At 39.9% G+C, this 27,532-nt stretch overlaps 1 protein-coding gene and 1 non-coding gene across 2 annotated transcripts in view; one reads left to right on the top strand and one right to left on the bottom strand.

The window, feature by feature from the left end:
* The window catches only part of LOC125121916 (ankyrin repeat domain-containing protein 26-like), a 100,812-nt gene extending 75,563 nt beyond the window's left edge, over positions 1 to 25,249 (bottom strand). Inside the window, 10 exon segments of the mRNA XM_047770219.1 lie at positions 4,418 to 4,466; positions 6,856 to 6,883; positions 12,639 to 12,709; positions 16,488 to 16,557; positions 16,560 to 16,590; positions 17,895 to 18,067; positions 18,226 to 18,270; positions 18,273 to 18,343; positions 23,027 to 23,194; positions 25,203 to 25,249. Of these exon segments, the coding sequence (XP_047626175.1) occupies positions 4,418 to 4,466; positions 6,856 to 6,883; positions 12,639 to 12,709; positions 16,488 to 16,557; positions 16,560 to 16,590; positions 17,895 to 18,067; positions 18,226 to 18,270; positions 18,273 to 18,343; positions 23,027 to 23,194; positions 25,203 to 25,249 (753 nt within the window).
* On the top strand, positions 2,844 to 2,979 carry LOC125123817 (small nucleolar RNA SNORA76). The gene has a single exon (XR_007134193.1). It is a non-coding gene; the product is annotated as a small nucleolar RNA SNORA76 (small nucleolar RNA).
* Positions 25,250 to 27,532: the final 2,283 nt, after the last annotated feature.

The following is a 27,532-nucleotide window of genomic DNA, read 5'->3' as shown; positions in this document are numbered from 1 at the left end:
CTCTGTTCTCACTTAACTCCATTCTTTCTGTTACATCTCTCATCTTGACCCTCATTCAATATTCCATCTGTACACATATTTAAGTATTTATGTATACTAGATCAGTGATATATCAATACTGTTAGGGATATGCTGTAAATCAAAAGCCTCTGCTTTATATGTTTTCATTATATATAAAAATATAAATGATTTATGTATATAAATGTATTGTTGTTGAGCAAACAATAAAATCATCAAAATATATTTTAAATATAAAATATAGATTGGTGTTCACAGTATATTCCTAATAATACTGATTTGTATTACTCTATAACTACTTGTTTATAAATACCACAATTACAATGCCTCTTGTGGCTCAGTGGGTTAAGTTCCTGGCATAGTATCCTTGAGGATGCAGGCTGTTGGAACCCTGGCCCTGCTCTGTGGGTTAAGGAGACAGACCACATTGCCCCAAGCTGTGCTCTAGGTCACAGACGAAGGTCAGATCCGGCATTGCGGTGGCTCTGGCGTAAGCCTGCAGATGCAGCTTGGATCTGACCCCTAGCCTGGGAACTTCCATATGCTGCAGGTATGGCCCTCAAAGGAAAAGAAAAAGCTTGTTTTTAAAATTAAATGCTACTGTAATAAGGACGTCAATTTTATCACTGTGACAAAAGTCATTCATTCATGTAGTTGAACATGATCACTTATCACTCCCTGAATGCTGTAAATCAGTACTAGAGAGAGAAAAATCGAGAGAGAAATGTTCCTAACACATCCCCTTTCCACCTGGAGAAAGAATTGGTAACCAGTAGTCTAAGGAGAATGTATGGCTTAAAAGATATATTAATGGAACATGAGATGGAACCAAAAAAAAGAATTTTCAAGAATTTTCATCTAAAATTCTAAGTTCACAATTGGATACTGAGAAATATACTGTAACCTTTTTCTTGTTTATCACATGTTGCTTATTTATTCCCTTGTCATTTATGACATACTTGCTCAATATAAGTCAACTGAAATTATACAATGGAAACATAAAAAGGGAATAAAATTTAAGTCCTCTTTTCAGAATTTCAAAGGATTTGGAGTTCCCTTTGTGGCTCAGCAGTTGACCAATATGAACAGCATCCATCAGGACATGGGTTTGATCCCTGACCTTGCTCAGTGTGTTAAGGATTCAGCATTGCCATGAGCAATGGTGTAGGTTACAGATGCGGTTATGAGCCTCTGTGGTTGTGGCTGTGGGGTAGGCCAGTGGCTATAGCTCTGACTGGATGCCTAGCCTGAGAACCTCCATATGATGTGGGTGTGGTCCTAAAAAGACAAAAAAAAAAAAGAATTTAATTCTGATATATTATGAATATAATATTTCCTGTAACATATGCAGAATTCCATCTGTCTATTCATTTATTCATATTCAAAAAACTATTCAAATGTTTCTTCCTTTCAAGACCTCCTTCTTGGTGCTCCAGGAGGTGTACAATTATGTTTCCTAATCTCTAGTAGTTTATATTGATGCAGGGGCTTTAAAATGAATATATAGGTGTTCCCATCATGGCACAGTGGAAATGAATCCACCTAGGAACCATGAGGTTGTTGGTTTGATCCCTGGCCTCACTCACTGGGTTAAGGAGCCAGTGTTGCCCAGAGCTGTGGTGTAGGTCACAGACGAGGATCAGATCTGGCGCTGCTGTGGCTCTGGTGTAGGTCGGCGGCTACAGCTCCAATTAGACCTCTAGCCTGGGAAGGTCTGCGTGAACATCTGCATGCCTCAGGTGGGGCCCTAAAAAGACAAAAGACGAAAAAAATATTAAATGGAAATGAATATTTAAATAACTGTAATACAAAATATCTGAAATCTGCAATGTTAGAATGTGACACAAGGACTAGGAGTAGATAGTTTTAAAAACTATAATTCTGAAATTGTAGGTTTTACCACATGGATGACAAGAGACTCTGCCTCTAGAACTGGTTTTTCGTAGAGAGAAAACATGTATTCTTCCATGAGATGAAGAATTTTGAACAGACTCTTAACAAAATGATGTGGAAAACAGAGTGGAATGCCTTTATAATAAAAACAGAATTTTAATTTCCCAATTTCCAAAATTTCAAGTATTCTTCTAGTCTTTGTTGTTGTTGTTATGGCTGTTGCCAAGTTCAGGACATGTGGGAGCTCAGTACATTGAAGGTCCCGGGCCAGGTATCCAACTCTCACCACAGCAGTGACCATGCAGAACCCTTCACTGCTAGGCCACCAGGGAACTCCATTCTTTTAGTCTTAATGAGGAACCAAAGACAGAAACAGAGAAAAACAAATGCTCTCCAAATAACTCATTGATACTAAAATAAAAGGTGTCCAAAGTTGACAAAAATCCCTGGATGACACAGGCTATAAAGCTATGGAAGTGAAAGGCCCCAGGAAAGGCTCATAATTATTCCACTCAGGAACTGTATCCACTAAAGAACTGTATCCACTAAAGACTCCATTGAGGCCTGAGTATCCCAAAAGTCATGTCAGTGTGGTTGAAAATTCATCAGAACAACACTTATCCTTGAACAAATTTCATAGTCCCTGCATTGTGGGAAAGCTTTTCCCAACACAACTGTCCTGTCACTATGTAATCTCCAGCTCATTTTTTCTTCATGCCCCACCAAATAAAATAACCAAACCAAACCAAAAAACCTCACCTAGTCATACTTATAAAATGGTTTCCTCTAACCAGCTTTCCATTACAAACATAAAATAATGATAGGTAGAACACTCATACATGTTACAGAGTAAATACTACACAAAATTAAATTCAGCAGGAAAACTCATTTCATAAGAGCACTTTTCCTTGGGATTAAAATCAGTGTCTGATGCACTGCCTTTGAGCCCCTGCTGCACCTGTGCATGGCACTGGGGGTCAGGCTGCAGCTCCAGAGCTGGCACTTGTGTATAACTGGGGCCATGTGTTCCTGCAGCAGCAGCAGCCCTCTTAACCAGGAGCAACATAGCAGCACCTGGCTACTGGTGGGAGGTAGGGTTTAATGACTCCAACCTTGGCCAAGCCAAGGTTAAAATTCTTTGGGAAGATGTCAGGGATCCTGCAGTCTCTGCTAATTCCTATGCCTTCCTGGTAAGTCCAAGTGCCCTCTCCATGGGAGTGAGATGTGCAGGTTTCTCTAGGGGTGGCATCAATGGTGTCTGCAGGGAGGGGAAATGAGAATCTGGTTGTGGCCCTGAAGTTTCGGGGTTGTGGTGTATTCAACATGAACTGGTCTCCCAGTCAGGAGCTGTCTGAGCTTACCTCATCAGGCTAACTACTCTTTAGGACCAACTACTTATTTGGATAGACCCCAGGTAGCTTGAACAGCCCACAGTAACAGTTTTGTGAAGGTGAATTGTGGGGCACAACATAGGCCACTAAGTGAATGCACAATCCTGGGCTTAGGTGAAATGTGCATTAGTTAGGGTGAGTGCAACATCTCACCGCTTTGGTGCTTGATCACTGGAGGGGCCCCAAGCAGGCTGAAGAGGCAATCAGTGTAAATTCTAGCTCAGGAGCAGGACTCAAACATGGAGGAGGAGGGTCCCTGGTAGTTGAGCAGTTTAGGATTTTGAACTGCTATGGCCTGGGTTCAGTCCCTGGTCTGAGAACAGATCCCACATCCCACCATGACCAGTGCCTCTCCTCATACCACAAAGTGAGGTCTAACTGGGATCCTTAGCAGGATGTGTCCAGTGGTAACCCAAGAAACAAGCTGCTCTTCACAGCCAAGGGCCCAGGTGCCCTGGACCCAAAGTTCTTTTGTTCCTATTGTCTAAACAGGATTAAGCAGAACCAACTTAGATGCTTATCTAGTACTTGACATGAAATATTTATTTTGTGAAATAATGCAAGTGATTGTAAATCTCCACATAACTATTTGATTAAGTGCAACAGGGTACATGTGTAATCTCTCCCAGTAGTGCATCTAGCCCTTTGCCTTTATTGCACAAAAAATTATATGAGATCAGTGACCAAGACATGCAGACTGACAGGCAGAGTAGCCTACACAGTGAGAAATTAGTACAGGACACTATGTCGAATGATCCAATAATTTAAGTCAAATGTTTTAATGGTGCAATTAAAGTAATCAAATAAGGGTTCAAATATATATCTTTTCAATGAATTAATTTCTTTAAAGTCATGTTCAGGCAAGGTGCTCTTTAAAAAACCACTAATGAGCTCTGTCCACAGATGTAAGTTGTCAAAAGTTACCCAAGTTTAATGTTGAATGCAGTTTTAAACAGAAAAAGTGTCTTAAATGTACTTCTCAAAGGAAATTATACAATTTGCAAGAGCCTTGAAACTGGTAAACTAAACATTCTGACACAAATGCACTAAGTAAAATTTGGCAACATTAAAAATAAAATAAAATAAAATAAAAAAAATAAAATAAAATCAGTGACTGTATCTGATGTAGGCCATGTATCATCAACACCAGGTTCACTGGAAAAACTTTATGGCAAAGATAGGCAAGAAAACTGAGTCAGTTACTTTTTGACATTTGATGCAAGTATAGTTGACTTACAATAGCAGGGTAATTTCTGCTGTGCAACATTGTGGTAATTCTGCTGTGCAACAAAATGATCCCATTACACATATCCATTCTTTTTCAGGCTCTTTGCCTATACAGATTAACTGAGAATATTGGGTAGAGCTGAGTACATTTCTTTAAACAACAACATCATCAAAATTAAGTTGAGGATTGGCTCTCTATGTATTAAATGAAGGTCCTTGACATAATTAAAAAGTGGCCTCTGTTTTTAACAAGATTTTAGTTGCCTATGTCTGCTTCCATCACTCCTGACCTGTCAAATATCTAGTAAAGACCCATTCTTGGTTCCCATAACAAAGAGTGAGAACCAATATAAGCAGACCCTGAGAATAATGTGTTTTCACCGAATGTCCTAAAAGCGGAAATGAAAATTCAATTTACAAGGGGCATATATTTTGTTCAGTTGAACTGGAACACACTTGACCTAAAACAAAGTAGAAAGATGCACTGTTCCTTCTCCATTGTCTGTCCCTGGTTCAAAGACTAATCTGTGTCTGTCAAAAAAAGGCAGTCTTGGTTCTTTAGCAGGGAAAACACTTATCAAGAAGGCCCCATTCCTTGCCTTTCCTCTAGTACAGTACAGGGAGTTCCTTGAAATGTTTGAAAGTGAAACGTACAAAAGTCAAAGGAGGAGCTCCCACCATGGCACAGTGGGTTAAGGATCCAGCATTGCAGCAGCAGATGGATAGGTGACAGCTATGGCTTGGATTCAAACCCTGGCTTGGGAACCTCCACATGCCAAAGGTGTGGCTGAAGATGAAAGTCAAAGAACAAATGTATATGTTAAATTCATATGCTAAACTATTTCCAGAGGGGTGCATAAATAAAAACTATAAAGTCTAATTATTATTCCCATGCAAGACCTGGTTATTCAGGTCCACATAAACTAGCTAGCTCTCAAAATCCCATCCAGGCACTCAGATATCCAAATAAAGAGAGTCCCTGGAGCTAGGCCTCTATTGTTTTTTTTTTTTTTTTTTTTTTTTTTGCTATTTCTTGGGCCGCTCCTGAGGCATATGGAGGTTCCCAGGCTAGGGGTCAAATCGGAGCTGTATCCTTTGGCCTACACCAGAGCCACAGCAACGCTGGATCCGAGCCGCATCTGCGACCTACACCACAGCTCATGGCAACGCCGGTTCGCTAACCCACTGAGCAAGGGCAGGGACCGAACCCGCAACCTCATGGTTCCTAGTCGGATTCGTTAACCACTGCGCCACGATGGGAACTCCCTCTATTGTTTTTTATGTACTGCTAAATATCTCCCTTCCTATGGGTTGCTCTCCCAGATAATGCTTCTGCACGCCTCAGGGTCAGTTGCCCACCGTTATGCTTTCAGCCTATGAAGGCAATGGTTTCTACAACAATGATGTGCTCAGAGGACCATGAGCAGGAGCACCCTAATTCCCTGTTCCTAGCAAACAGGCTGACTGGAGCTTCTCTCATCCACTCCCAATACAGGCATGGGGCCAGCCACCCAACTGAGGTCTATGACTGATTTGTAAGAAGAAAAGAGACTCCGGGAACAAAAGAGAAAATTTCAGGGAACCAGGCAAGGGTCCTAGCCTAAGGGGAAAGCCAGACCTGGAGGTCAATAAGTAGAGACGTTGAATAGAAATCTGCTCTCTATAGATGTGGAATTTAATTCAATAACATGGTCTCTACATAGATACTTTCCTCCTCAAAAAAAAAATTAATCTTAAGGCAAGTCAATATTATTCTACCTAAGAAGACTTGCCTAGTAAGGTCTTGCCTTTGTCAAACCCCATGGTTCTGTGGCCACAGCTACCTGGGTTCTGCCCTAACACTTTCATGGCCAAAACAAGGTACTAGTTGCCACTGCAATGGTCAAATACATCAGGACAAAGCCTTGGACGAACTAGCCTTCTTAGGAAAACTCTACATCAGAGCTCTTACAGAGCTAGGTTTGCCTTTCTGAGCTGATCCGATTGGGGTCTCTATCTTGACCCTAGTGCTGCATGGACTTCTCAGTCTCTGTTGAGGGATGAGAGAGGGGGTCTGGGAGAAAGGCAGGCTAACCGTCAAATCAAGGTCAGCTACTTCTTATCTATGGAATCAGAGATCAGCTAATCAAGTTCTTAAACCACAGTCACATAATTAATGAAACATAAACCATAAGAGAACAGCCACGTGGCAAAACAGTTGTCAGAACTCTATGAGGTAACAACAATTAAGCACACAACACAGAGGAAAACACACAACAGATATTAGTTTCTTTCCTCTGTGTGCCCTTAACACATTATTCTTAAAAATCCCATAAATCCTACCTGCTTAGAGTCTTCTTCAGAACTCTCAGGCACTGTGGAACAAAAAAGGAAAAGCATATGTTAAATGACCAAAAAATTACAGAATATTCAAAATATGCTCTGTTAAAAAGTGGTTCTTTTGGAGCATACCTGCAGATGACCCTTGGGTGAATGTTGATCATGTTACTGATATGCAATTAACACAGAAGAACCACTTCCCTTCCTTTATGTTTAGCAAATGCAAAAACAGAGTGATCATATTTATCTCAGCTTGTTACCTAAAAGTTACCTGCCCTTTATAATGACCACAGGTCTAACCAAACTCTATGAGACTGACAGAAGAGGAGAGCATTTGTAGAATCAGTGTTATAAACTGAAAATAGCAAACTGAAACAGCAGGACATTTTTGGACTTTCATCACCTGGAGCAGTTGGAGGAGAACACACTCACATTATTATGCTGTGACGTAACACAACTTCTCCAGCTCTCCAGTTTCAGATGAAAACACCCTATCACAAAGATGCCTGGTCTACAGGTACTTGATTTGAGAGCATGGCAAAACCTAGGGCATGAACTCTTTCTGTCCCTATTCTACTTGTGAGACAATCAGGAAAGACGATGTGATGATGATTTTACAAAACATAATCTCTTAAAAGGGGGTTGGGGGAGAGAAAATAGGTAAAGGTGTTCACCTGGGTGGTGAGGTATGGAAACTAGACTTAGGGTCATGACTTTTTGATGTCTAATTAAAATAGAACAGGGATGTAGCAAATAGGAATCCAAGCTGGGCCATCCATATAATTCAAAGACAACTTTATTCTAAGTGTAAGATAGAGATCATTATGCTTACCTTACCTAAGATGTTTACCTAGATAAATAAGAGTATAATTATTAATAGCATATAGTCTAATTACCCAATAGTGCCACAGGAATTGCTGTATAAATATCTGTTAAATATTCACCAAAAGTAAAAAATGAACCCCCAAAACAGCCCTTCAACTTCATATGCATGATGCAACTGCAACTAATGCAACATTATGTTATTACTTGCTACCTGTATGACCCACTATGAAGATAAAATATTAAGACAACACCAAAAATTATGATGGGGCTATAAATGCTGTGTAGAAATGATCCTGTACAGCAAGTCTAAGACTGCCATCCTTACAAAGTTCTGCTTGAATGGCCAGCCAGTGGTTGGGGTCTGCAGACCTTGATTTGGGAAAGAGTTCCCACCATGCCCTCAGGGATAAGAGTGGCTCCTGTGCCTACACAGTTAGTACAAACAATGGGGATTAGGCAGAACTCCTGCTTTCCTTCTGAGAGTCTGGACCTTTGGCATATACTAGGGAGAGCATCTCTCTATGATGAGCCTGTGATAGGAACTCTTGGGCATTGATTCTCCAATGAAACTCTGGTTCTGCTGGACCTTTTCCCGTGATGTCATCATCTGATGCTGGAGGAATGATGCCCATGTGGTAACTCCACAGGGAGAGGACTCCTGCCAGCGTGCACCATTTTTTTCCCCTAGACTTCACTCCCCACATCTTTTCCTGGGCTGATTTTGTTTTGTATTCATTCACTGTAATCAGTCCCAAGCCTGACTACAACCTCACACTGAATCCTGGGAGTTGTAGTGAACGACTGACCCTGGTGTGGCATGGAGAGCCACTGAAACAATTGCATTATTTACATGAAATTGGTATGACTTGGATGAATGTGTTATATGGAATTACGGGCAGGTCCTTTCATAGAATACCTTGCATTGAATCTGTTTCTCTTGATGTCTGCCTTGAAGATTCCTCTGTTGTTAGATCTATTTGAATAAAGTTATAAAGGGATTGATGAAACAGTGATGTCAGAAAATAATATGAATCAAACAACAACCATATTTTAACCAGAATTAAAAACCAGAGAGAGGAGTTCCCATTGTGGCTCAGTGGTTAACGAATCCGACTAGGAAGCATGAGGTTGTGGGTTTGATCCCTGGCCTTGCTCAGTGGGTTAAGGATCCAGCATTGCCGTGAGATGTGGTGTAGGTTGCAGATGTGGCTTGGATCCTGCATTGCTGTGGCTCTGGTGTAGGCTGGCGGCTACAGCTCTGATTTGACTCCTAGCCTGGAAACCTCCATATACCACAGGAGCGGCCCTAGAAAAGGCAAAAGAAAAACAAAAAAACAAAAAACAAACAAAAAACCACAAAAACAAACAAACAAAAAAACAAACAGAGAGAATCCTGATGATTAATAACACGTTCTATAGTATGACTTTTCCTATGAAGAAAATGAAAACATCATTGAATCTTCTCCAAATAAGTAGGGTTTAATTCATTTTTAAAACAGTCAGGAATCATTAATGAACTGGGATAATTGAAACCATATAACTAGCATAAGAATAAAATAATGTACTTCTGATTATAGAGTTCTTTTTATTTCTTTATTTTTCTTAATTTCTTACGAAACCAAATACCTGGTACACCTATTAAGGGCAGGTGTTCACCAGAAAAGTCAAAAAGCTAAACAAAATTGCATCCAAGATGAAGGGTGAGATGAAGGGGGAGTTATCTACTCCATCTCAAAAATAGTCGACTTGATCATTAAAAACCAATAGTATTCTTAAACTCTCTTAGAAGGGAAAAGGGAAAGTATATTCTGGTTAAACCACAGGTTACAGATTTCTGAAAAATTACAATCCTTTAAAGGTATTCCACATTAAAACTATGTCAGGTAAGTCAATTCGTATTTGACAATTCAGGAGACACTTTAAAATTATGGGGGATTGTCGTCGGCAACACTGTCATTGTGGTACAGATGTAAAGCAGTTTAGCCTAAAAAATTAAGGGAATACAAGGTAAATTTTAGGATAGGTAGCCAATTACATTAAAAGAACTGGACACATTTGTGAATCATAAGTTATGTTAGAAATGTGCTCTAATAGTAGTAGAGCCCAAGACAATTTTCATTAGGGTTGAGATTCAGAAGGCAGGAATAAAAGTGGAGATATTAGAAGGCAACTTAAAAGAGAATCAAGAGTGACAGAAACAGTCACATACTGACTTTTTACTGGTATCACCCGAATTTCCAAACTACTGAGAACTAGGATATGCAGCATATCACCTTCTATTTTCTCTGTGGCATTTTCTTAGTTTTCTGCAATGAGATATATGAGATGCCACTTTTCCCACACTGCTGGTCTCTAAATGGCTTCTGATCAAAATGAGAAACTCCTGTCAAAACATGCCGTGGTGACTCTCCATCAGAGTCAGGGGTCTGACATTGGCTTGCCCCTGGTGCTGCCAGATTTCATTCCAGGGTTCATCTAGAAGAGTGTACAAGAAACAGGGAAGAAAGACAAGAATTTTTTTTACCCTTGGCCTCCAGGATTTGACCAACTCCAAACAAACACCGGTAGGTGTGCTCACCAGGCCAGACCACATTCCCTGCCCCTGCATGGGGCACCTGTTGCAGTCACAAAAGAGCTATAAAGGACCTTGGTAGATGTGACCATTTTTCCAGGCCAGGTATCTAACCTGTGTCACAGCTGTAACCAGTGCCATGGTAGTGACAATGCCAGATCCTCAAGTCACTGAGAAACCAGGGACCTCTCCAGAGACACATTTTTGTAATTGGCTAGTATTCAAATTCCACAAGGGGGATCCCTGCAGAATGTGTCTCAGATTGTCTCCAAGAGACCTTCACTCTGTTTCCTTGTGGAGTTCATAGCCTCTCCTACTTGCCTCTAGCTTCTCCTCAAGTCTTCTTTCCTAACCATTCCCACAGCACATTTTGTGCCCCAGCGGAACAGAGCTGCTTATAAATCCAGCTGAGCTCACTGGTCCATCTAAAGCTGTGCACAGCTGTTCTTCCTGCCAGACATGTAATCCTAACAGATGGTTCTCCTACCAAACACTGGCCTTCTGCCTCTCTACCTGCCTAATTTCTCCTCACTCTGCATGCTTACCTTAAAGACTACCCACTGTATAATAACTCATTTCCTCACAATGGTCTTAAAATAGCTGGTACCAACACCAATAGTAACAATGGAAAAATCTGGACAGTTATCAACTCCTAGTAGCTTTGGGCCACAGTAATCATAGATCAAGTCTGGTAAAGAATAAAAAATGGCAATGATAAGAGCAAGGTTTTGGAGAGCAGGGTTTCAAATGATTGCATTCAAGAGCATCAGAATAGTGCTTAATACCTGCTAGACACTTGACAGCTATTTGTTAAGGGAACAATTAACAAAGAAATAAAAGTACTTCCTTTGAAAATCCTGTCTAGAAAAATACAGACATAAAGCAGGGACAACTCTATGATCAGCAACTTGAAGGACATCCAGCATCTTTCCATCTCCAATAACTTGTAACATCAGCATATAGAAGTTTTTTGACTGACAGAGGAATACTAAGGTGTCCTCATACAGTTCAGATTGCACCTTGTGACAGGTGCTACATCCAGGGAACAGGTGCTTCTGACCACATGAGGTATTTTTCTGCTTTTTTTAAAGATTTGGATGAGTCCCAAGTTGGGCTACTTGAATAATTGTTAGGATAATCCTTTAATGAATGGCAAAGAAGAATCTTATTCACACAAAATTTTAGAGTGTCATGACATTTATCCAACAAACAGAAGAAAATATCTGGTTCCAATGAAATCACTCCATCACACTCTCTTTGGACTTGTGAGGAATGAAGTTGGTAAAAGTGAGACCTCTTGGCTGGGTGTAACAATATGCAAAATAACCAGCACTTCTTGGCCAGGCATTGCTTTTCCAACTTCTGTACTATTGGCAGGTAGCTTTAAAAAATAGTCTTATTGGTATGCTGAGCACTGGCTCCATTCTGCAGTTCTTGTTTTTTTTGTCATTTGTTTATAGTACCAGGAATCAATTGCTAAGTTCCCAGTTTTAAAGAAGGTAACTTTTTTTGTTGTGAGTCACACAGGAAGTCCAAGAAGGTAACTTTTGCAGGGAGACTAATCGCCATGCAATGACTAATACTCATCTATGAAATGTAATCCATGCGTTATAAAAATTAAAGGGTCATTTTTATAACAAGACTGATTTGTTATGATGTGATTATACAGGAAATACAACACACTAACATAGAAATCTTTTTTATTTAGCATCAGCTTGGGTCACTACTAAAGTGCAGACTCAACTCAAGGCCTGGCACACTGGGTTATAGAGTCTGGCATTTATGCAGCTCCAGCTTTGTTTCAATCCCTGGGCCAGATATAGCCATTAAAAAAAAAAAAAAGAAAAGAAAAGAAAAGAAAAGAAAAGAAAGGAGATTCCCTTGTGGCTCAGCAGGCTAAGGACCTAATGTTGTCTCTGTGAGGATGTAAGTTCCATCCCTAGACTTGCTCAGTGGGTTATGGATCAGGTGTTGCCCCAAGCTGCAGCATAGGTCACAGATGCTGCTCAGATCTGGTATTGTTGTGGCTGTGGTGTGGGCCAGAAGCTTCAGCTCTGGTTTGACCCCTAGCCTGGGAACATCCTTAAGCTTCAGGTGTGGCCTTCAAAGAAACAAAGAAACAAAAAAAACCATTTTTCCTATTTACAGGATTTTAAGCTCCATAGCTAAATGCATTCATTTCTTTTCAACAACACTGTCTCTGATATTAAATTATGTAAATTGACTTCTTAAATAATTCTGGATTCTAAACTATTAATAATTTAATTAACTAAAAAAACCCAGAAGCAATTTACACAAGGTTCTTTTCATTGCTCTTTCATTATCAAAACATCTTCACTCTTACTTTCTCTATGGTAAGATCACTAAAAGTAATTCACTGTCAGCAGTCTTACCTAGGTTACTACCTCGAGAAGGAGTTTTAGGTCTCTTTTCTCCTTTATATTCCAAAATCAGGTGGTGATTCCTATGTATAAAAGAATATGATAAATAATATTACTATTTGATATTCATGTAAAACCAGTTACCATATGTATTAAATTCTTCAATGTCTGACAATATCAGAGCTAATTTCAAAACTTGAGCTGTCCCATATGCTTCAAATGTGTATGTTTTACAAATATTTTACTTAGCATATAATTACAGAATAAAATAAAGCACAATGAAGTAGTCATTGAATTGAGGGCAGAAAAGTGCCATAAATTAACTAGGGAAAGCTTGACATATGGAAAGTATCTGCAACTGAGAAATCCTAGCTCTGTAACTAACAGTTATTTGTTCCTGGAAAAATTGCATCTCTTCAGCTCAAAGTCTTCTTCTATGACACTGGAGCCTCATTGCCTAAATTCACAAGGGCACTGGGAGGGTTTGAAGTGATAATATAACCCCCAAAGTGGTCACAGAGAGATCAAAATAATAGAATCATTCCTTCTTGAATTTTATCACTAGAGCTATATTGGAATCCCGAAGAAAGCCCAATGTGTGTTTTTTCATTGGTATAATATTCCAACATTGCAGTTTTCAGAAAAAAAATGTTTCTAATTATGGCGACTAGCTGTTCTCTCTTTGCGGTTTGCCATTTAGAGAATCTCAGCTATGAGATCATTTGTAAGTGAATTTATCTATAAATATATGGCCTCAATAAATTAGAGAACATCATGGTCCCCCATTATTGTAGCTAATTGCACCAAGGGCAGAAACCTAATAGAAGTCATGACATGGCTTGGACCACTACTGTTTCCTTCTCTATCTGCTCAAACTCTGAACCAGCAGGTCTGTATTAGAATGATGCTTCAGCTCCATGGTCATCTCCAATTTACATGGAAGACAACTCTACTTGTAGGCTGGGCACTGATGAGTCATGGCCAGGGCTTCCCTCTGCTAATGCCCACTAACCTACTCAAGATTCAGCGATTTCTGGTGAATGGCATCTTTAGGAATGAGAATCTGAAAGTATGTTGAAGGTTGACACCTACGGAAAGCATCTGGAAGATTTTGAGGACAGTGGGAAACATGACTGGAGGGGCCAAGCTTAACTATGGACTCTCAGGCCAGCTGGCACCTACTAGTCTGGGAAGGATGACATGGGACCTTCCACAACCTAAGAAGAATGCTCCACAGGATAGAATGCAGCCTTGAGGTTCAGGTCTGGTACTAAAGGAGAAAGGAAAGTCGGATGTCTCTCTGCAGCATCACTGGAATTTCTCTGACAGCCTAAAATGGTCCCCACTAACATCTGCTAGGAGAAAAGACAATCAAAAGTCTCCAAGAATAACTCCTTGTGAAGATCTGGGCTATGATGTGCACTCCACATAAGGCTTGGGCAGCAGGGTGCAGAGTGTGCATGGTTAAAGCTAGGAGGCCCAGGTGCCAGACTGGGTGCCAATGCTGTGGAACAGAGACTGAGCCACGAGCCTATGTGGGAGAACTGAAAACAGTGGCTTTTCAGGCTAAAGGTGAGTAACCATGAAGCTAGAGGAACCTGGATCAATGCGGGCATCCTGGGAGAATAGATCTATCATGACCTGACCGCAGGACCAGTTTCTTTTTTCTTTTCCTTTAAAATTATTTTAATTATGGTCTTTACAGAACAACATCTAGACTCCAGATATTCAGCCGCCAAGGAGACACTGTGAAGGCCAGTTTTCGTAGCAATGCTGCAGTAAAGGAATCAATGGAAACAATGGAATGATCAGAACATCACTTTTTTCCCTCCTAATGACTGTGGACTGTCTCTTTGATCTCAGGGAATCACTTAGGTTCATGGAAAAGTGAAGTGGGAGAGTAGAGAAGGAAGTCCCCAAGGGAACAAAAAATAGGATTTTCTGCTTAAATGAAACGCTTCAGACCCAAATAGCTAGTTAGAAAAATAAGAGATGGGACACTCTGTGCTCCATGCATAGAGGTTACACTTGGAATGAAACAGGCAATGTTAGCATCCTAAGGATCAAGGCCTTAAAAGCACTGGAATCAAGAATTCTGTGCCTAGGCCACATCAAACTAGTCTGGCCTTTGGCCTGGTGTCTAGCTGATGATGGGGAGTATCTGCAAGGCGTTCCCAAGCCACCTGCATCAAACTATGAATGCTCGCCTGTCACATAACAAGGAACTGGTAAGTGATTTTTCATCTAGGTTTAGGGATATAAATGGTACTTTAATGCAAACACATATGATGACCCTTGATAACAGCATAGTCTTCTGCATTCCGTCCATAGAGATCTTGAGAAAAGATATCAATGCCTTGCTCAAGACGAAGCCTGACTACACTTGATGAGGCATAATTTATGCCAAGTATGAGGGCTGTTCTAAAATACAGAGAGAGAGCTTCAAGCTTCAGAACTCTAGTTAACTGAATTAAGCAGCCATTTTGATATGCTTTATCAAGTTAATATCTTGCCCATCCATGTAGAATTGACCATTTACATGCTCGAGGGTTCATCTCTGTAAATTTCATCCAAAGCTAGAATAAAGGGCCAAAAAGAAGTCTTCTGTCCCACTGGAATAGCATGTGAGAGAAGTGGCTACTTTAAAGTCATTGATGGACAATAAATTATGCTGAGGTCATTTATCTGAAGTGAGTGAGTATTTAAAGGAAGTATTTCCCATTTCTTCCTTACTCATACATTTTGCTTCAGTATCAGCTAGAGGTCAGGCTAAGGAAAAGCTATTTGCAGGCTTAAAACAATAGTAATAATAATAATTGTAATAATAATTATCCCAATGAAAACAATCATGGTTACTGCTGCTGCTGCTGCTAAGAATGTGTTGGACACTAAATTAAAAACAGGACATTGAATCTTTCTTATAAATATCCATGCTGGAAGGATATATTACTATCCTCCCTTTGCTTATCAAGAAACATGTTCCTTGACAGTAAGTATGGCTCCCAAGGTCATACACCTAACAAGTAGGAAGGTTAGGACTTAAAACCAGTCTGAATCTAAAGCCCATCTCTTCCCCCTGTATCACCCACCTATGACTTGTTTTCATTAAGGGAAATGTTTATTCAATAAAAGCTATCTTTCCTCCTTTTAAACTAATCAATTGAAAATTTTAAACAATTAAAACACTAAATTATACTAGAAATAAAATTGATAAAAGTGATGAGTCCATAATATCTGGTAGTAGGGATTAACAGGCAGTTAGTATAATGTAATATCACCACTATTCTTCAAAGAAAGCAATGTAAAGCAAAGATTCATTCCAATGACAAATTTAGGAGTTCCCCTGTGTCTTGGCAGCTTAAGAATTGGGCACTGTCACTGCTATGGCTCTGGTTATAGCTGTGGTGAGGATTCAATGCCTGGATTGGAACTTCTGCATGCTGCAGGTGTGGCCAAAAAAATTGAAAAAGTCAAAAACAACTCCTTTATGTTTCATATTCATCTCTTAAAGACAAATGTATACAAAGTAGAGGTTAAAATAGTATTACAAATGCATTCAGAAATTTAATACTGTGTAGATTAAAAATTAGAATTCAAACATTATAAGACTAATACGAAATCCCTCAGCTCTTGTAAGATTATCTGACACCAAAAAATCTGGTTGAAAGTGACCTTAGTGGATATGATAAAGGAAAACAAATATCCTGTGATCTAATGATTTTCATGCTACCCAGTCAGAATAATTGCTTTGATTCCCTCACTGATGATGTGTTGAGGATAAGTTATACCTATTAATTTCATCTTTCTCTTACCACTCTAGAACAGCACCATGCTTTTTTCCTTCAGAATAAACTACTATGCCTTTTCATCTTATCAACTGCATGCATGATTTCTTGTTTCCTTAATAAAAATTCCACCATTTTCTGTTTTCACTGACAGCAAGTAAAAGTGGTGTAAGGTCATCCTGTAAAACAGCAAAAACAATTTATAGTGTACAAAAGGACACATTTCTAAATGGAATTTAAAACATAGAAAACTTAAATGGATACTACAGAAAGTCCATAAAAAGCACCCCCTTCCTTGTAGGTGCTCCTTCTCTTTAAAACACTCCTCCTCTACCTCCTTGAAAGATTAACTGCAAAGTCTCAGTCTCCAAAACTCATTTCCAATAGTTACCGGTTCTGAGCATTTTGCTTCTCTCATAGTATTTTTCAGGTTGACCATAAGTGTAGTTATTTTCTTGCTCTACCAGGAATCTAAACAATACTCCAAGATAATAACTCCCTTAAATAAATTGCATTTTTAAGGAACAATGCTGAGGAAAATGATCTAATGCTGTCTGCAGTATGCCTAACCTAGCCAATGACTGCCATGATTAACCTCCTAAGGTTGCTAGATATTCCAACTGGAATTGATTCTTTACATGTATAAGGAAAGAAAGATAGTTCTTAAAAGCAGCTGATGGAGCTCCTGCTGTGGCCCAGAGGGTTAAGGATCGGGTGCTTTCTCTGAGACTGGGAGGGTTCGATCCCCAGCTTAGCACAGTGAGTTAGGGATCCAGCATTGCCGCGGCTATGACCTAGGTTACAGCTTAAGCTCAGATTCCATCCCTGACCCAGGAACTTCCATATGCCCCCAAACAAGCAAGCAAGCAAACAAACAAAAAAACAAACAACAATGTATAAGTTCTAACTTCCCATTCTTGAGAGATTATTGTAAAATTATGAACTCAACTATAAATTAATATAGACAGGCATTACAATCTTCAAATTTCTGTCAGAAGAAACTGTCCAAGAGGAATTGTCAATTCCTAAATGCTTCAGGAGGCGAAGTTGGTGACCCAAGTATGTGAAGAACTCAGGGGAGGAGAGCACACAGGGAACCCAGGCCCCACCTGGAAGGGCTGGCCTCTGACTGCAAACCAAACAGTCCTAAGGGCTCAAGGGGGACCAGACTGATTCTTTAAGAGCAGCCTGAAATGCAGATTTCTGCATCCATCTCCTAAATGTTATATGCTGACCCAATGAATGGGTGGAGGCTGAGCCTTCCCTCCTAAGGGGAAGTTGTTCCTTCTGGGGTCAAGGGTGGCTGGGAGACCAAGCTCTGCCCTTTCTGTGGGAACCACCTTTCTCTAGCCTCTGATGTGGTTTCCCAGGTAACAGGGCCTGATGCATAGTACTCAGCATACATAGTATTATAAATAAAATACATGTACATCAAAACCCACAACCACTTGTATTTAAGAAAATGAAGTTAGTTGAGCCATACCCTGTCTCTTGCTTCAATGTTAGCATTGTATGAAAGCAGCTTTGCTGCAATGGAGATATTCTGACCAAAGACAGCACAGTGGAGGGCCGTGTCGCCACTGGCATCCACGAGATTTGGGTCGGCACCTTGTTCCAGCAGAATACTGGTACATTCTTCTTGCTGGCACTGGACAGCTTGTCAGTAATTATGCCAAGAAACAGGTGGTAAGTTCTGAGAATCCAAAAGAACATTCCACAAGTTTCACCAAAGCCTTAGACTGAAATGAGATAAACACATTTTCACTCTAAGTCATGGATCAAATGCATTTCCTGGTAACATGGTTGGCCACTACATACCTTTATCAGCACTGTCCTGTTCTCACTGTCACAGAGGTTAATTGGCATTTCCACTCTAGTAGTAGAGTCACCACTGCTGGATGGCCACTGGCACAGGCCAGATGCAGAGCAGTCCTATCAAAATGAGTGGGCTTTTTAGGACATTGCACTGTACTATTTCAAAACATACAATGAAGTAAACATTCAGTAACATGCTGTTCCTATCCCTTTAAGAGAAATACTTACTTTGCTTCTGAAGAAAGAGCAATACTTCTTAGCTCTTATCACTCAGCAAGCACATTAATGAAAGAACAACATCTCCAAAGAGAAAGAATGTGACCTAGAAATTCAGCTCCACTTGGGTTTGAATTCTACTTGAACTCTGTCACTTCTCAGCTGTCACTTAGCCTTTCTGTGCCTCCATTTCTCCATCAACAAAATCTGAATAAAGCATCTCTGACTTTGGAATACAATTGATAATTCACAATGTCTTAGAACTATAATTGGCAGCACTATTTATCATTTCTCAGTTTTTCTATTGTTTTAACTATCCTGATGTCTTTTGTCTGAAGTTTCTGCCTGTTTTTTTTTGTTTGTTTTGTTGTTGTTGTTTTGCCTTTTTTTGTCTTTTTTTAGGGCCCCACTTGTGGCATATGGAGGTTCCCAGGCTAGGGGTCGAATGGGAGCTCTGCCTGCCCCCTTATGCCACAGCCACAGCAATGCAGGATCCTCAACTTACTTAGTGGGGCCAGGGATCAAACCCACAACCTCATGGTTTCTAGTCAGGTTCATTAACCACTGCACCATGACAGGAACTCCAGTTTCTGTGTTTTAAATTGAGTAGAGTTAATATAAGTAGATGTTATATGTATATACTGATACCATATACAGATTTGCAGATTATAAAGTCTATTCTCCATTTATACTTATTATAAAATATCAGCAATATTGTCGTTGTACAACATATTCTTATAACTTATTTTAAACCTAACAATTTGTGCCTGTTAGTCCTCTTACCCTATATTGGCTCTCCCCTTCCCTTGCCCTCTGGTACCCACCAGGTTGTTCTCTAGATCTGTGAGTTGGCAGCATTTCTTAATTTCTTTGGGTTTTGTTTTTTGTTTGTTTGTTTTCTGGCTGCACCTGCAGCAGGTGGAATTTCCAGGACCAGTGATCAAACTCCTGCCACAGCTGTGAGCTAAGCCACTGCAGGGACTATACCAGATCCTTAACCTGCTCTGTCATAAGAGAACTCCTAAAATTTCTTATTGGTAGTACATAAAAGAGTAGGGCATTATACAGTCCATGGTGCCTTATGGATTAAGTGCAATCATGGTCTATACAACAGGTCTACTACTGCAGTTCTAGTCCCATGACTGGCACTGAAATAAATTTTACTTCCTAAATGCATTATGGACAATATTGCACATAAAATATACTTCAATTTAAAAACTTAAAACAGGATGTTCCCATTGTGGCTTAGAGGAAATGAATCTGACTATCATCCATGAAGACACTGTTCTGATTCCTGCCTTGGTTAAGGATCCAGTGTTGCTGTGTGCTGTGGTGTAGGTTGCAGATGCAGTTCAGGTCCCACATTGCTGTGGGTGTGCTGTAGGCCAGCAGCTACAGCTCCAGTTCAACCCCTATCTTGGGAACCTCCATATGCCACAGGTGTGGCCCTAAAAAGACAATAATGATAATAATAATGATGATGATGATGATGATGATGATGATGATGATAAACAAAAGCAGTATGGGGAAAGAGAATTAAATAAATAAACAAAGCAAGAAATTTTTAAAAAAGGCACTTCTCATTCTGCTTTTCAGGGAACTTTAAGCCCCAGAAAATTCAGGATTCCAGTGAATAGGCATGGCTCATTTTATTCATCATTTGGATTTATAGATTTATGAAATCCATCATTTCCAAAGATCATTATTAGTATTTAATAACATTATCAGCTTTCAAAAGGACAGATAGAGGTTATCTTTTACAATTTCCTACCTTTGGAAAAGCTTTTGTGTGCAAGAAGGGAGGATAAGCTTCAGCTGAGATTAAGTCAATGCTTTAATTTTAAATTTCTCTCCTTGCTCATAGGAAGCAATATGAAGCCTTTAAGGAGGACAGGGTTCTAAGGGATAGATGAAGGGCCCTGAGTAGAACATGTCTGCAACAAAATAGGTATTCAAGTCATACTTGATTAACAAACAGATTAAAAAATGAATAAATATAGTTGGAGTGTTCTGTATTTCTAAGGAAAACATCTAGAAAAGTAATGCAATATTTTTTCCATATTAATAACCATTTATACATGCTTATTTTTTACTTTTTATTTTCATAAGCACATGACTAATACCTTATAAACACTTGCAATAGTGATACTCATCACTTATACTATGTTCTATTTTCCAAAGAATGCAAAGTAAAATGACTAATCTATCATCACTTACATATCATATGTAACAAAGCTAAAGATGATTGAAAATATACATGTATAATTAAATATATACCTAGTAAAATCTACAAATAAAAAGATTCCCTTTCCTTTCTTGTTGGCTACACCCGCAGGGGGGTGGAAGTTCCCAGGTAGGAATCAAACCCGATCCTTAACCTGTGGCACTTCAAGGGAACTCCTGCCTTTACTTTTGAAGAGACTAAGACTGGTCAGAAGACAGCAATCCTCCAAAAAGTTCAGAAAAAACAAATGAGCAAACAAATGCCAAGGGAGAAATTATGTTCCTATATGCAAGATTCATATTATTGCTCTTTCCCAGGATTATTTCATTAATCACAAGAAGTTACTAGAATTTTTTTACAGGTTTATTGAAGAAATCACATAATTTTTAAAAAGCAAAAGAAAATTTCATGTGTAATACAAATGCTCAGAAGTAAATTTTGTTCCATTTTGGTACATATTTTTGGTTAAGATAAGACCACAGTCTTCTTGTGTTTATATGTAATCCAATTAATTTTTTTCTCAATGATTTACCAAAGTACATCTTTGCCAGGTCAACATACAACTATTATCTAAGCCACCTTCCCTGGTCACACATTACTCCACACCAGATGCACTGCATTTTACTTACAAAGACATTTTTGTGAGTTCTTCCTAATACACTGCTATTTTAAGCAGTGTTGAAAAAAGCACACTGCATGTTATTTATCTCTAATTTATCTCTAGTTATCTCTAAGGATTTACTTCTACTGAGTATAAATAGAATTGATGTGTAAGGGGGATATACATTTCTGTAATGGGATACTTATCACCAAAGTGCTTATTCAAAAAGTCAAAAGTGGAATTCTCTTGTGGAGCAACAGGTCAAGGATCTGGTGTTGCACAGATCCTGTGGTGGCTTGAGTGGGGGCTGTAGCAGTTTTGATTCCTGGCCTGGGAACTTCCTCATGCTGCTGGCACACTCAAAAAGAAAAGAAAGAAAAAGAAAAATCAAAAGTGACTTAAACTTGAAGCACCAGTAAGTACAAGAACCACAGTTCTTTTTCTTCACATACTTTGTGATGGGAAAACGTTATTTCATTCCTCTGTTAATTTAAATTCCTTTTCTTAACAGCAATATTATATATTTTTTCCTATATCCAAGGGTCACTTATAGGTGTAAAAAAAGCCACTTTGCCCACTTGCAACTTAGAGGTTTTTCCCCTTGTTGATTTCAATGACTTCTCTATAAATGATGATATATATATATATGTGTATATATATGTATATGTATACATATCTGTCTGATACAACTCTGTTGTAAATTTTGTAAAGGCCATTGTGTTTTCTTTTGTTAATCTTATTTTCTGGTAGAGAGGGTTTTAAATTTTTTATGTTATCAAGTCAACCTCTAAAATTCTTGCATTTGGAGTCATTCTTAGGAAGGTCTTTGGCAGCATAAAAAAAGGTACAAATAGGCATTTGTGTCTTCTTCTGATACTGTCCTCACTTTCCATATTTAAATATTTTTATTTCTCTGCTCCTCCACAATGCAGATGTTCCAGGGCCAGGGAGTGAACCCATGCCACAACACTGATCTGAGCCACAGCAGTGACAATGCCAGATCCTTAGTCCTCTGTGCCACTAGGGAACTCCTCTATTTTAGGGGACTCTTTCCTTATGTGTCCTTAGGCCATGCCTGCAACATGCAGGCATCCCTGGTCCAGCTCCCATGTGAGTCAATCCCTGGCCCCAAGAAATTCCACATGTGATGGATGCAACCAAAATAAAATAAATAAATTAATAAATACAAATAGAATTACAGATATAAAATTGTGTACATTAAATCTAAAATACTGTTGGAGTTCCTGTCATGGCTCAGAGGTTAACAAACCCCACTAGTATCTGTGAGGAGGCAGGTTTGATCCCTGGCCTCAATCAGTGGGTTAAGGATCCAGCATTGCCCTAAGTTGTAGTGTAAGTCACAGAGAGGGCTTGGATCCTCCATTGCTGTGGCTGTGGTGTAGGCCAGCTGCTATAGATCTCATTCAACTCCTACCCTTGGAACCTTCATATACTTCAGGTGAAGCTCTTAAAAAAAAGACAAGAATAAAAAATAAAAATGAAATACCGTTTATGTTGAACTCTGTTTCTATAATTGCAGGTATTCAGTAAAATCACTTTAAAACCATCAGTGAAGTGATATTTAAGGGGAATTATGGGCAGTTTTGAAACCAGCTAAAGCTTTTGCTTTTGGTGCCTATAAACCTACTGGGCACTAGACACCACGTAGGTGTCCATGGAGCCCCTGAGGAAAAACTGACAGGAGGGCTCCTTGCAGGTCTGCCCCCACCCTCACCCCTCCTCCCAGCCACCTGGTTACCTGTTCCTCTTGTCTTTATCATTGGGGCCATTTTTCCTGAGCAGCAGGATCTGCTGCACTCTGGCCACATTGCCCTCACAGGCTGCCCTGTGTATCTTTCCGAGATCCTTGTCTCGGATGTGGTACCCGGGCTGCTGGTTGACTCCATTACCACCCTCCCCACAGGCACTGGTGGAGGAGCCCCAGGACAACACAGGCTACTTACTGTTGAAGCCAAAAAGCTTCTTCATCTTCCAGTCCATGGGATTCAGACACACCACACCTCCCTCTTTGCTTTTCACTGCATCCTGAGCCCAACACAAGCACTCTAGGTTAGCACCACTGTCTCCCTCAGAGCCAACTGGCAAAGTAGGAAGTTTAGAATCTTTCAGCTCAGCAGAGAGGTATCCAGGCAACACCTCTCAACACAGGCACATGAGGCCTGGAGGGGGAGGGGCAGCTGGAGGTGGAGCACAAGATGCTAGGAAGATGCATGCATTGGATTAGTCACCTCAGGCAGGGTGTTTTTTTTCATTCATGGGGCCCAGGAGAAAAGTTGCCCTAGGCATGGAGGAGCCTCATGGACCCACTCTCTCCACATTCCAGGCTAAAGCCTATTCCAGACATGGCATCCTTAAAACCATGCTTGTCAAAAGCCTTGATTACTCTGTAGGTTTCTGCATTTTCTTTGTAGTTCATTTGCACTTTCTTTGTAGATTGTACCTTCACAGAAGTTACTTAGGAAATTTATTGATCTGGGAACTTTTCTAGGCTCTCTCTTTCTCTCTGCCTTTTTTTTAAAAATAATAGTCTAGCAGTTCCCATTGTGGCTCAGTGGAAATGATTCTAGCCTCTCTCTTTCTCTTTGCCTTTTTTTTAAAAATAATAGTCTAGCAGTTCCCATTGTGGCTCAGTGGAAATGAATTGAACTAGTAACTATGAGGTTGTGGGTTCAATCCCTGCAATCCCTGGCCTCAGTGAGTGGGTTAAGGATCCAGGATTGCTGTGAGCTCTGGTATAGGTTGCAGACATGGCTTGGATCCTGTGTTGCTGTGGCTGTGGCATAGGCAAGCAGCTGTAGTTCCAATTAGACCCCCTTCCTGGGAACTTCCACATGCCACAAGTGTGGCCCTAAAAATAAAAAAAAAAAAGAAAAAAAAACATTTTAGGAAAGAATTGATAAATGATTTGAAAGCCAAAGCCAGATTGCCCTGATTTTCCTACAGCTACATGATTGCACAATTTACGTAATTTCTACTTCCAGATTCTGAACACCTTACATCTAAGAAATAAATTCACACATAAATTTCAAACAGGTTTTCACAAGTCAATGTGTGAATCTGAGGAGACCAACACTCCACCATTCTATTTTCCTTGCTAAATTCATGAGTTGTTTTATCTCCATATAATTATTACTGATGGAATAAGAAGAGGAAACACATAGGGTATTACTTAGAAATAGGGATAATAATTTATATGTGTATATATATATATACATATATATATATATACACATACACATTTAGCATATACATACATAATAGCATTCCTATAATATGCATATCATATATATAATCATACATATTATAAACAATTTATATTTATAATAACTTACAAGTAAAACCACCATAAAATAGAAGGCCCTTTGTTTTGCAAGCATCTTATTAATGAGGGTTTGTGCAAATTGAAAGCCTGGAAGCCAGCTAGATTATAACATGAACTGAAAGGGAAAGAGCTCTTAGGGAACCCTGGAAGGAAAAGTAAGAAGAAAAGGAGAGAAAATTCCAAGGCTGGGCCTCACCTCCCATGACCCTCGAAGCTTCTTCCTGTGTGTTTTTTCTTTTCATTTAACAACTGCACCTGTGGCATAGGGCAGTTCCCTGGCCAGGGGTCAAATGTGAGCTTGAGCTGCCAGCCTATGACACAATGATGGCAACACCAGATCCTTCACCCATTGAAGGAGGCCAGCGATCAAACCAGCATCCTTGATGTCTCACAGTTCCAGAGGCTGGAAGTCTAAGATCAAGACACCAGCAGGACTGGTTTCCAGTGTGGCCGCTCTTCCAGACTTACAGAAGGCTGTGTTCTCCCTGTGTCCTCACATGGCCTTTCTTCTGTGTAGAGGCAGAGAGAGAGCAAAATCCCTGGTGTCTAGTCCTCCTCTGAAGGACAAGGAGAGCCCCACCCTGTGACTCACTTAAACTTAATGACTTCCCTAAAAGTCCTGACACCATGTTCAGCCATACCGGGGTTAGGGCTTTGACATAAGCATTCAGGGAAGGGAGAAAGCGGTGAGTGAGGGGCAGGGGGCAGGGTGGGCAGGGAAGACAACACGATTCAGTCCACAACAGTTATGTCCCTCCCAGAGGTTATGCAGATTTGCTAGAGAAAACGAGAGGGGATATAAAATGGTAGATGTTCCCACTGTGGCACAGTGGGTTAAGAACCTGACTGCAGCAACTCAGGTCACTGTGAAGGTGAAGTTGATCCCTGGCCTGGCTCCATGGGTTTCAGGATCCAGTGTTTCTGCACCTGCAGCACAGGTCACAGCTGGAGCTCCAATTCAGTCTCTTGCCCAGGAATTCCTTATGCTGCATAAATTTAAAAAAAGAACAAGAAAGAAAGAAACATTGAAATAGTTCATATTCCTGGCAAGCTGACTTAGAGTAAAGGTTGCCAAATTATATTAACAACTGCTGACATTTATGCATTGGGTAATATGGACCAAGACCTGCTGTAAAGACTTTGCACATGTTGTCTTCATTAAGTCTCCAAACAATCCTTCAAAAGAGGTTTGTACTACTATTATCCTCATTTTGGAGACAAGGGACTGAGGTACACAGAAGTGAATTGGCTTACCCAAGATCACAGGGCCAGAAAGTGACTGAGCCAGGATTCAAAGCCCAGCATCAGATTCCAGAGTTCACACAGACATGGAAAGGAAACTTACAGTTATCAAAGGGGAAAAGGGGAGGGGGTAAATTTGAACTTTGGGAATAAGAGATACACACTACTGGATATACAATAAACAAAAAGGACCCACTTGGGAACTGAGCATAGGGAACTATATTCAATATATTTGAGGAACCTATAATGGAAATGTATCTGAAAAAGGACCCATATATATGTGTGTATGTAGATATATATACACACAAACACAAACATACATAGATACATATAAATGAATCACTTTGCTGTATACTTGAAACATTGTAAATGAACTAAACTTCAATTAAAAGGAAAAATAAAAATTTTAATGAAACCTAATAAAACATCCAGTGTCCATGTGCTTAACTACAACATTAAAATATGGGCAATATAAGGAATTTTTTAAAGGCCAGAGTGGGCCCTTTCTCAAGAGGTAAGTAGTGTAAATGAATAGTAATAACCTGAGGGGAATCACCAGTGATGGCTAAATGAAGGTGTAGTTGGACTAACCAGCAGCCTTGCTCTGTGTTTGTCCTCTGCGAGGCAGACAAGAGAATGAGAAATTTTTTGTTACATTTTCAAGTGCCTCCAAGGCCTGGAAAATGTTTGTGCATTTATCCAGACCATAACAACAGACATTTCTTTCCATGTAGAGGAGAAAATTGATAGAAATCTTATTAAGCAAGTACATCTGAGCACCCAGGTTGCTTCTTTCTATAAGTCTTACAATAAGAGATAGAAGCCTCTTCAGCTAAGCCTAAGCAAGTCCTTTGTCTGTGATGGAGCTTCCTCTTCTGGAACACAAATACTGCTTTGTTTTGTTATCCTTCAACAATCAACTTGTGTTCTGTCCAGGTAGAGCTCCTACACAGCCCTCCCAGCTCCTCTTTCTCTAACTGGATGATGGAGAACTGCTCTTCTGGAAATCCATTAGGGACCTCCCCTGGAGAAAAACCTGTTTCTTGGGGATCAAAGTGGTTAGTTACTTTCTTCACCTGGATCCAAGGGAGCAGTAGGGTCATGTAGACACAGGTATAAACCCACCAGGCTCACCAAATGAGGCAGTACAGGGTGCTCCACTAGATCAAAGGATGCTCCTCTGGAAAACCTGGCCATGGGGTTTACAGCTTAAGAAGTGGCTTTGCAACAAATTCAGAATGTGGCAAATTCTTCAGGACTTCAGACACAGTTTTTTAAGCTCCCCCATGGCATGGAAAGAAAAAAGGAAAGAGTGAGGGGAAGGTTCAAGTGTCAAAGAAACATAAAAAGGATCTAAGTCACATCACCTTATATAGTGTTTCAAATAATAAGAAAGTATATTATAAGGAAGAAAGTAGTCAGAAAGACTGTTTAAGGATTTGAGGAACTTTTATAAAGTTGGCTTTCATACTTTTGTTGGGTGGGTTCATGGCATTATGGTTATGTGAGAGAATATTTTCTTCTTTTTAGGTGCCTAATGAAGCACTCCATGGTGTCATGACTCGAAAACTTGGATTTGCTTGAATGCTTTGATATATCTTAGCTTTAAAAAAGGAAAGACAATTGATGAAACAATTATGGCAAAGTGTTGATGGCTATTGAAGTGGAATACCTGGTACC

This window comes from Phacochoerus africanus, chromosome 3 (genome assembly GCF_016906955.1).
Source record: "Phacochoerus africanus isolate WHEZ1 chromosome 3, ROS_Pafr_v1, whole genome shotgun sequence".
NCBI classification, from domain to species: domain Eukaryota; kingdom Metazoa; phylum Chordata; class Mammalia; order Artiodactyla; family Suidae; genus Phacochoerus; species Phacochoerus africanus.
This window is presented reverse-complemented; position numbering and strand designations above follow the sequence as displayed.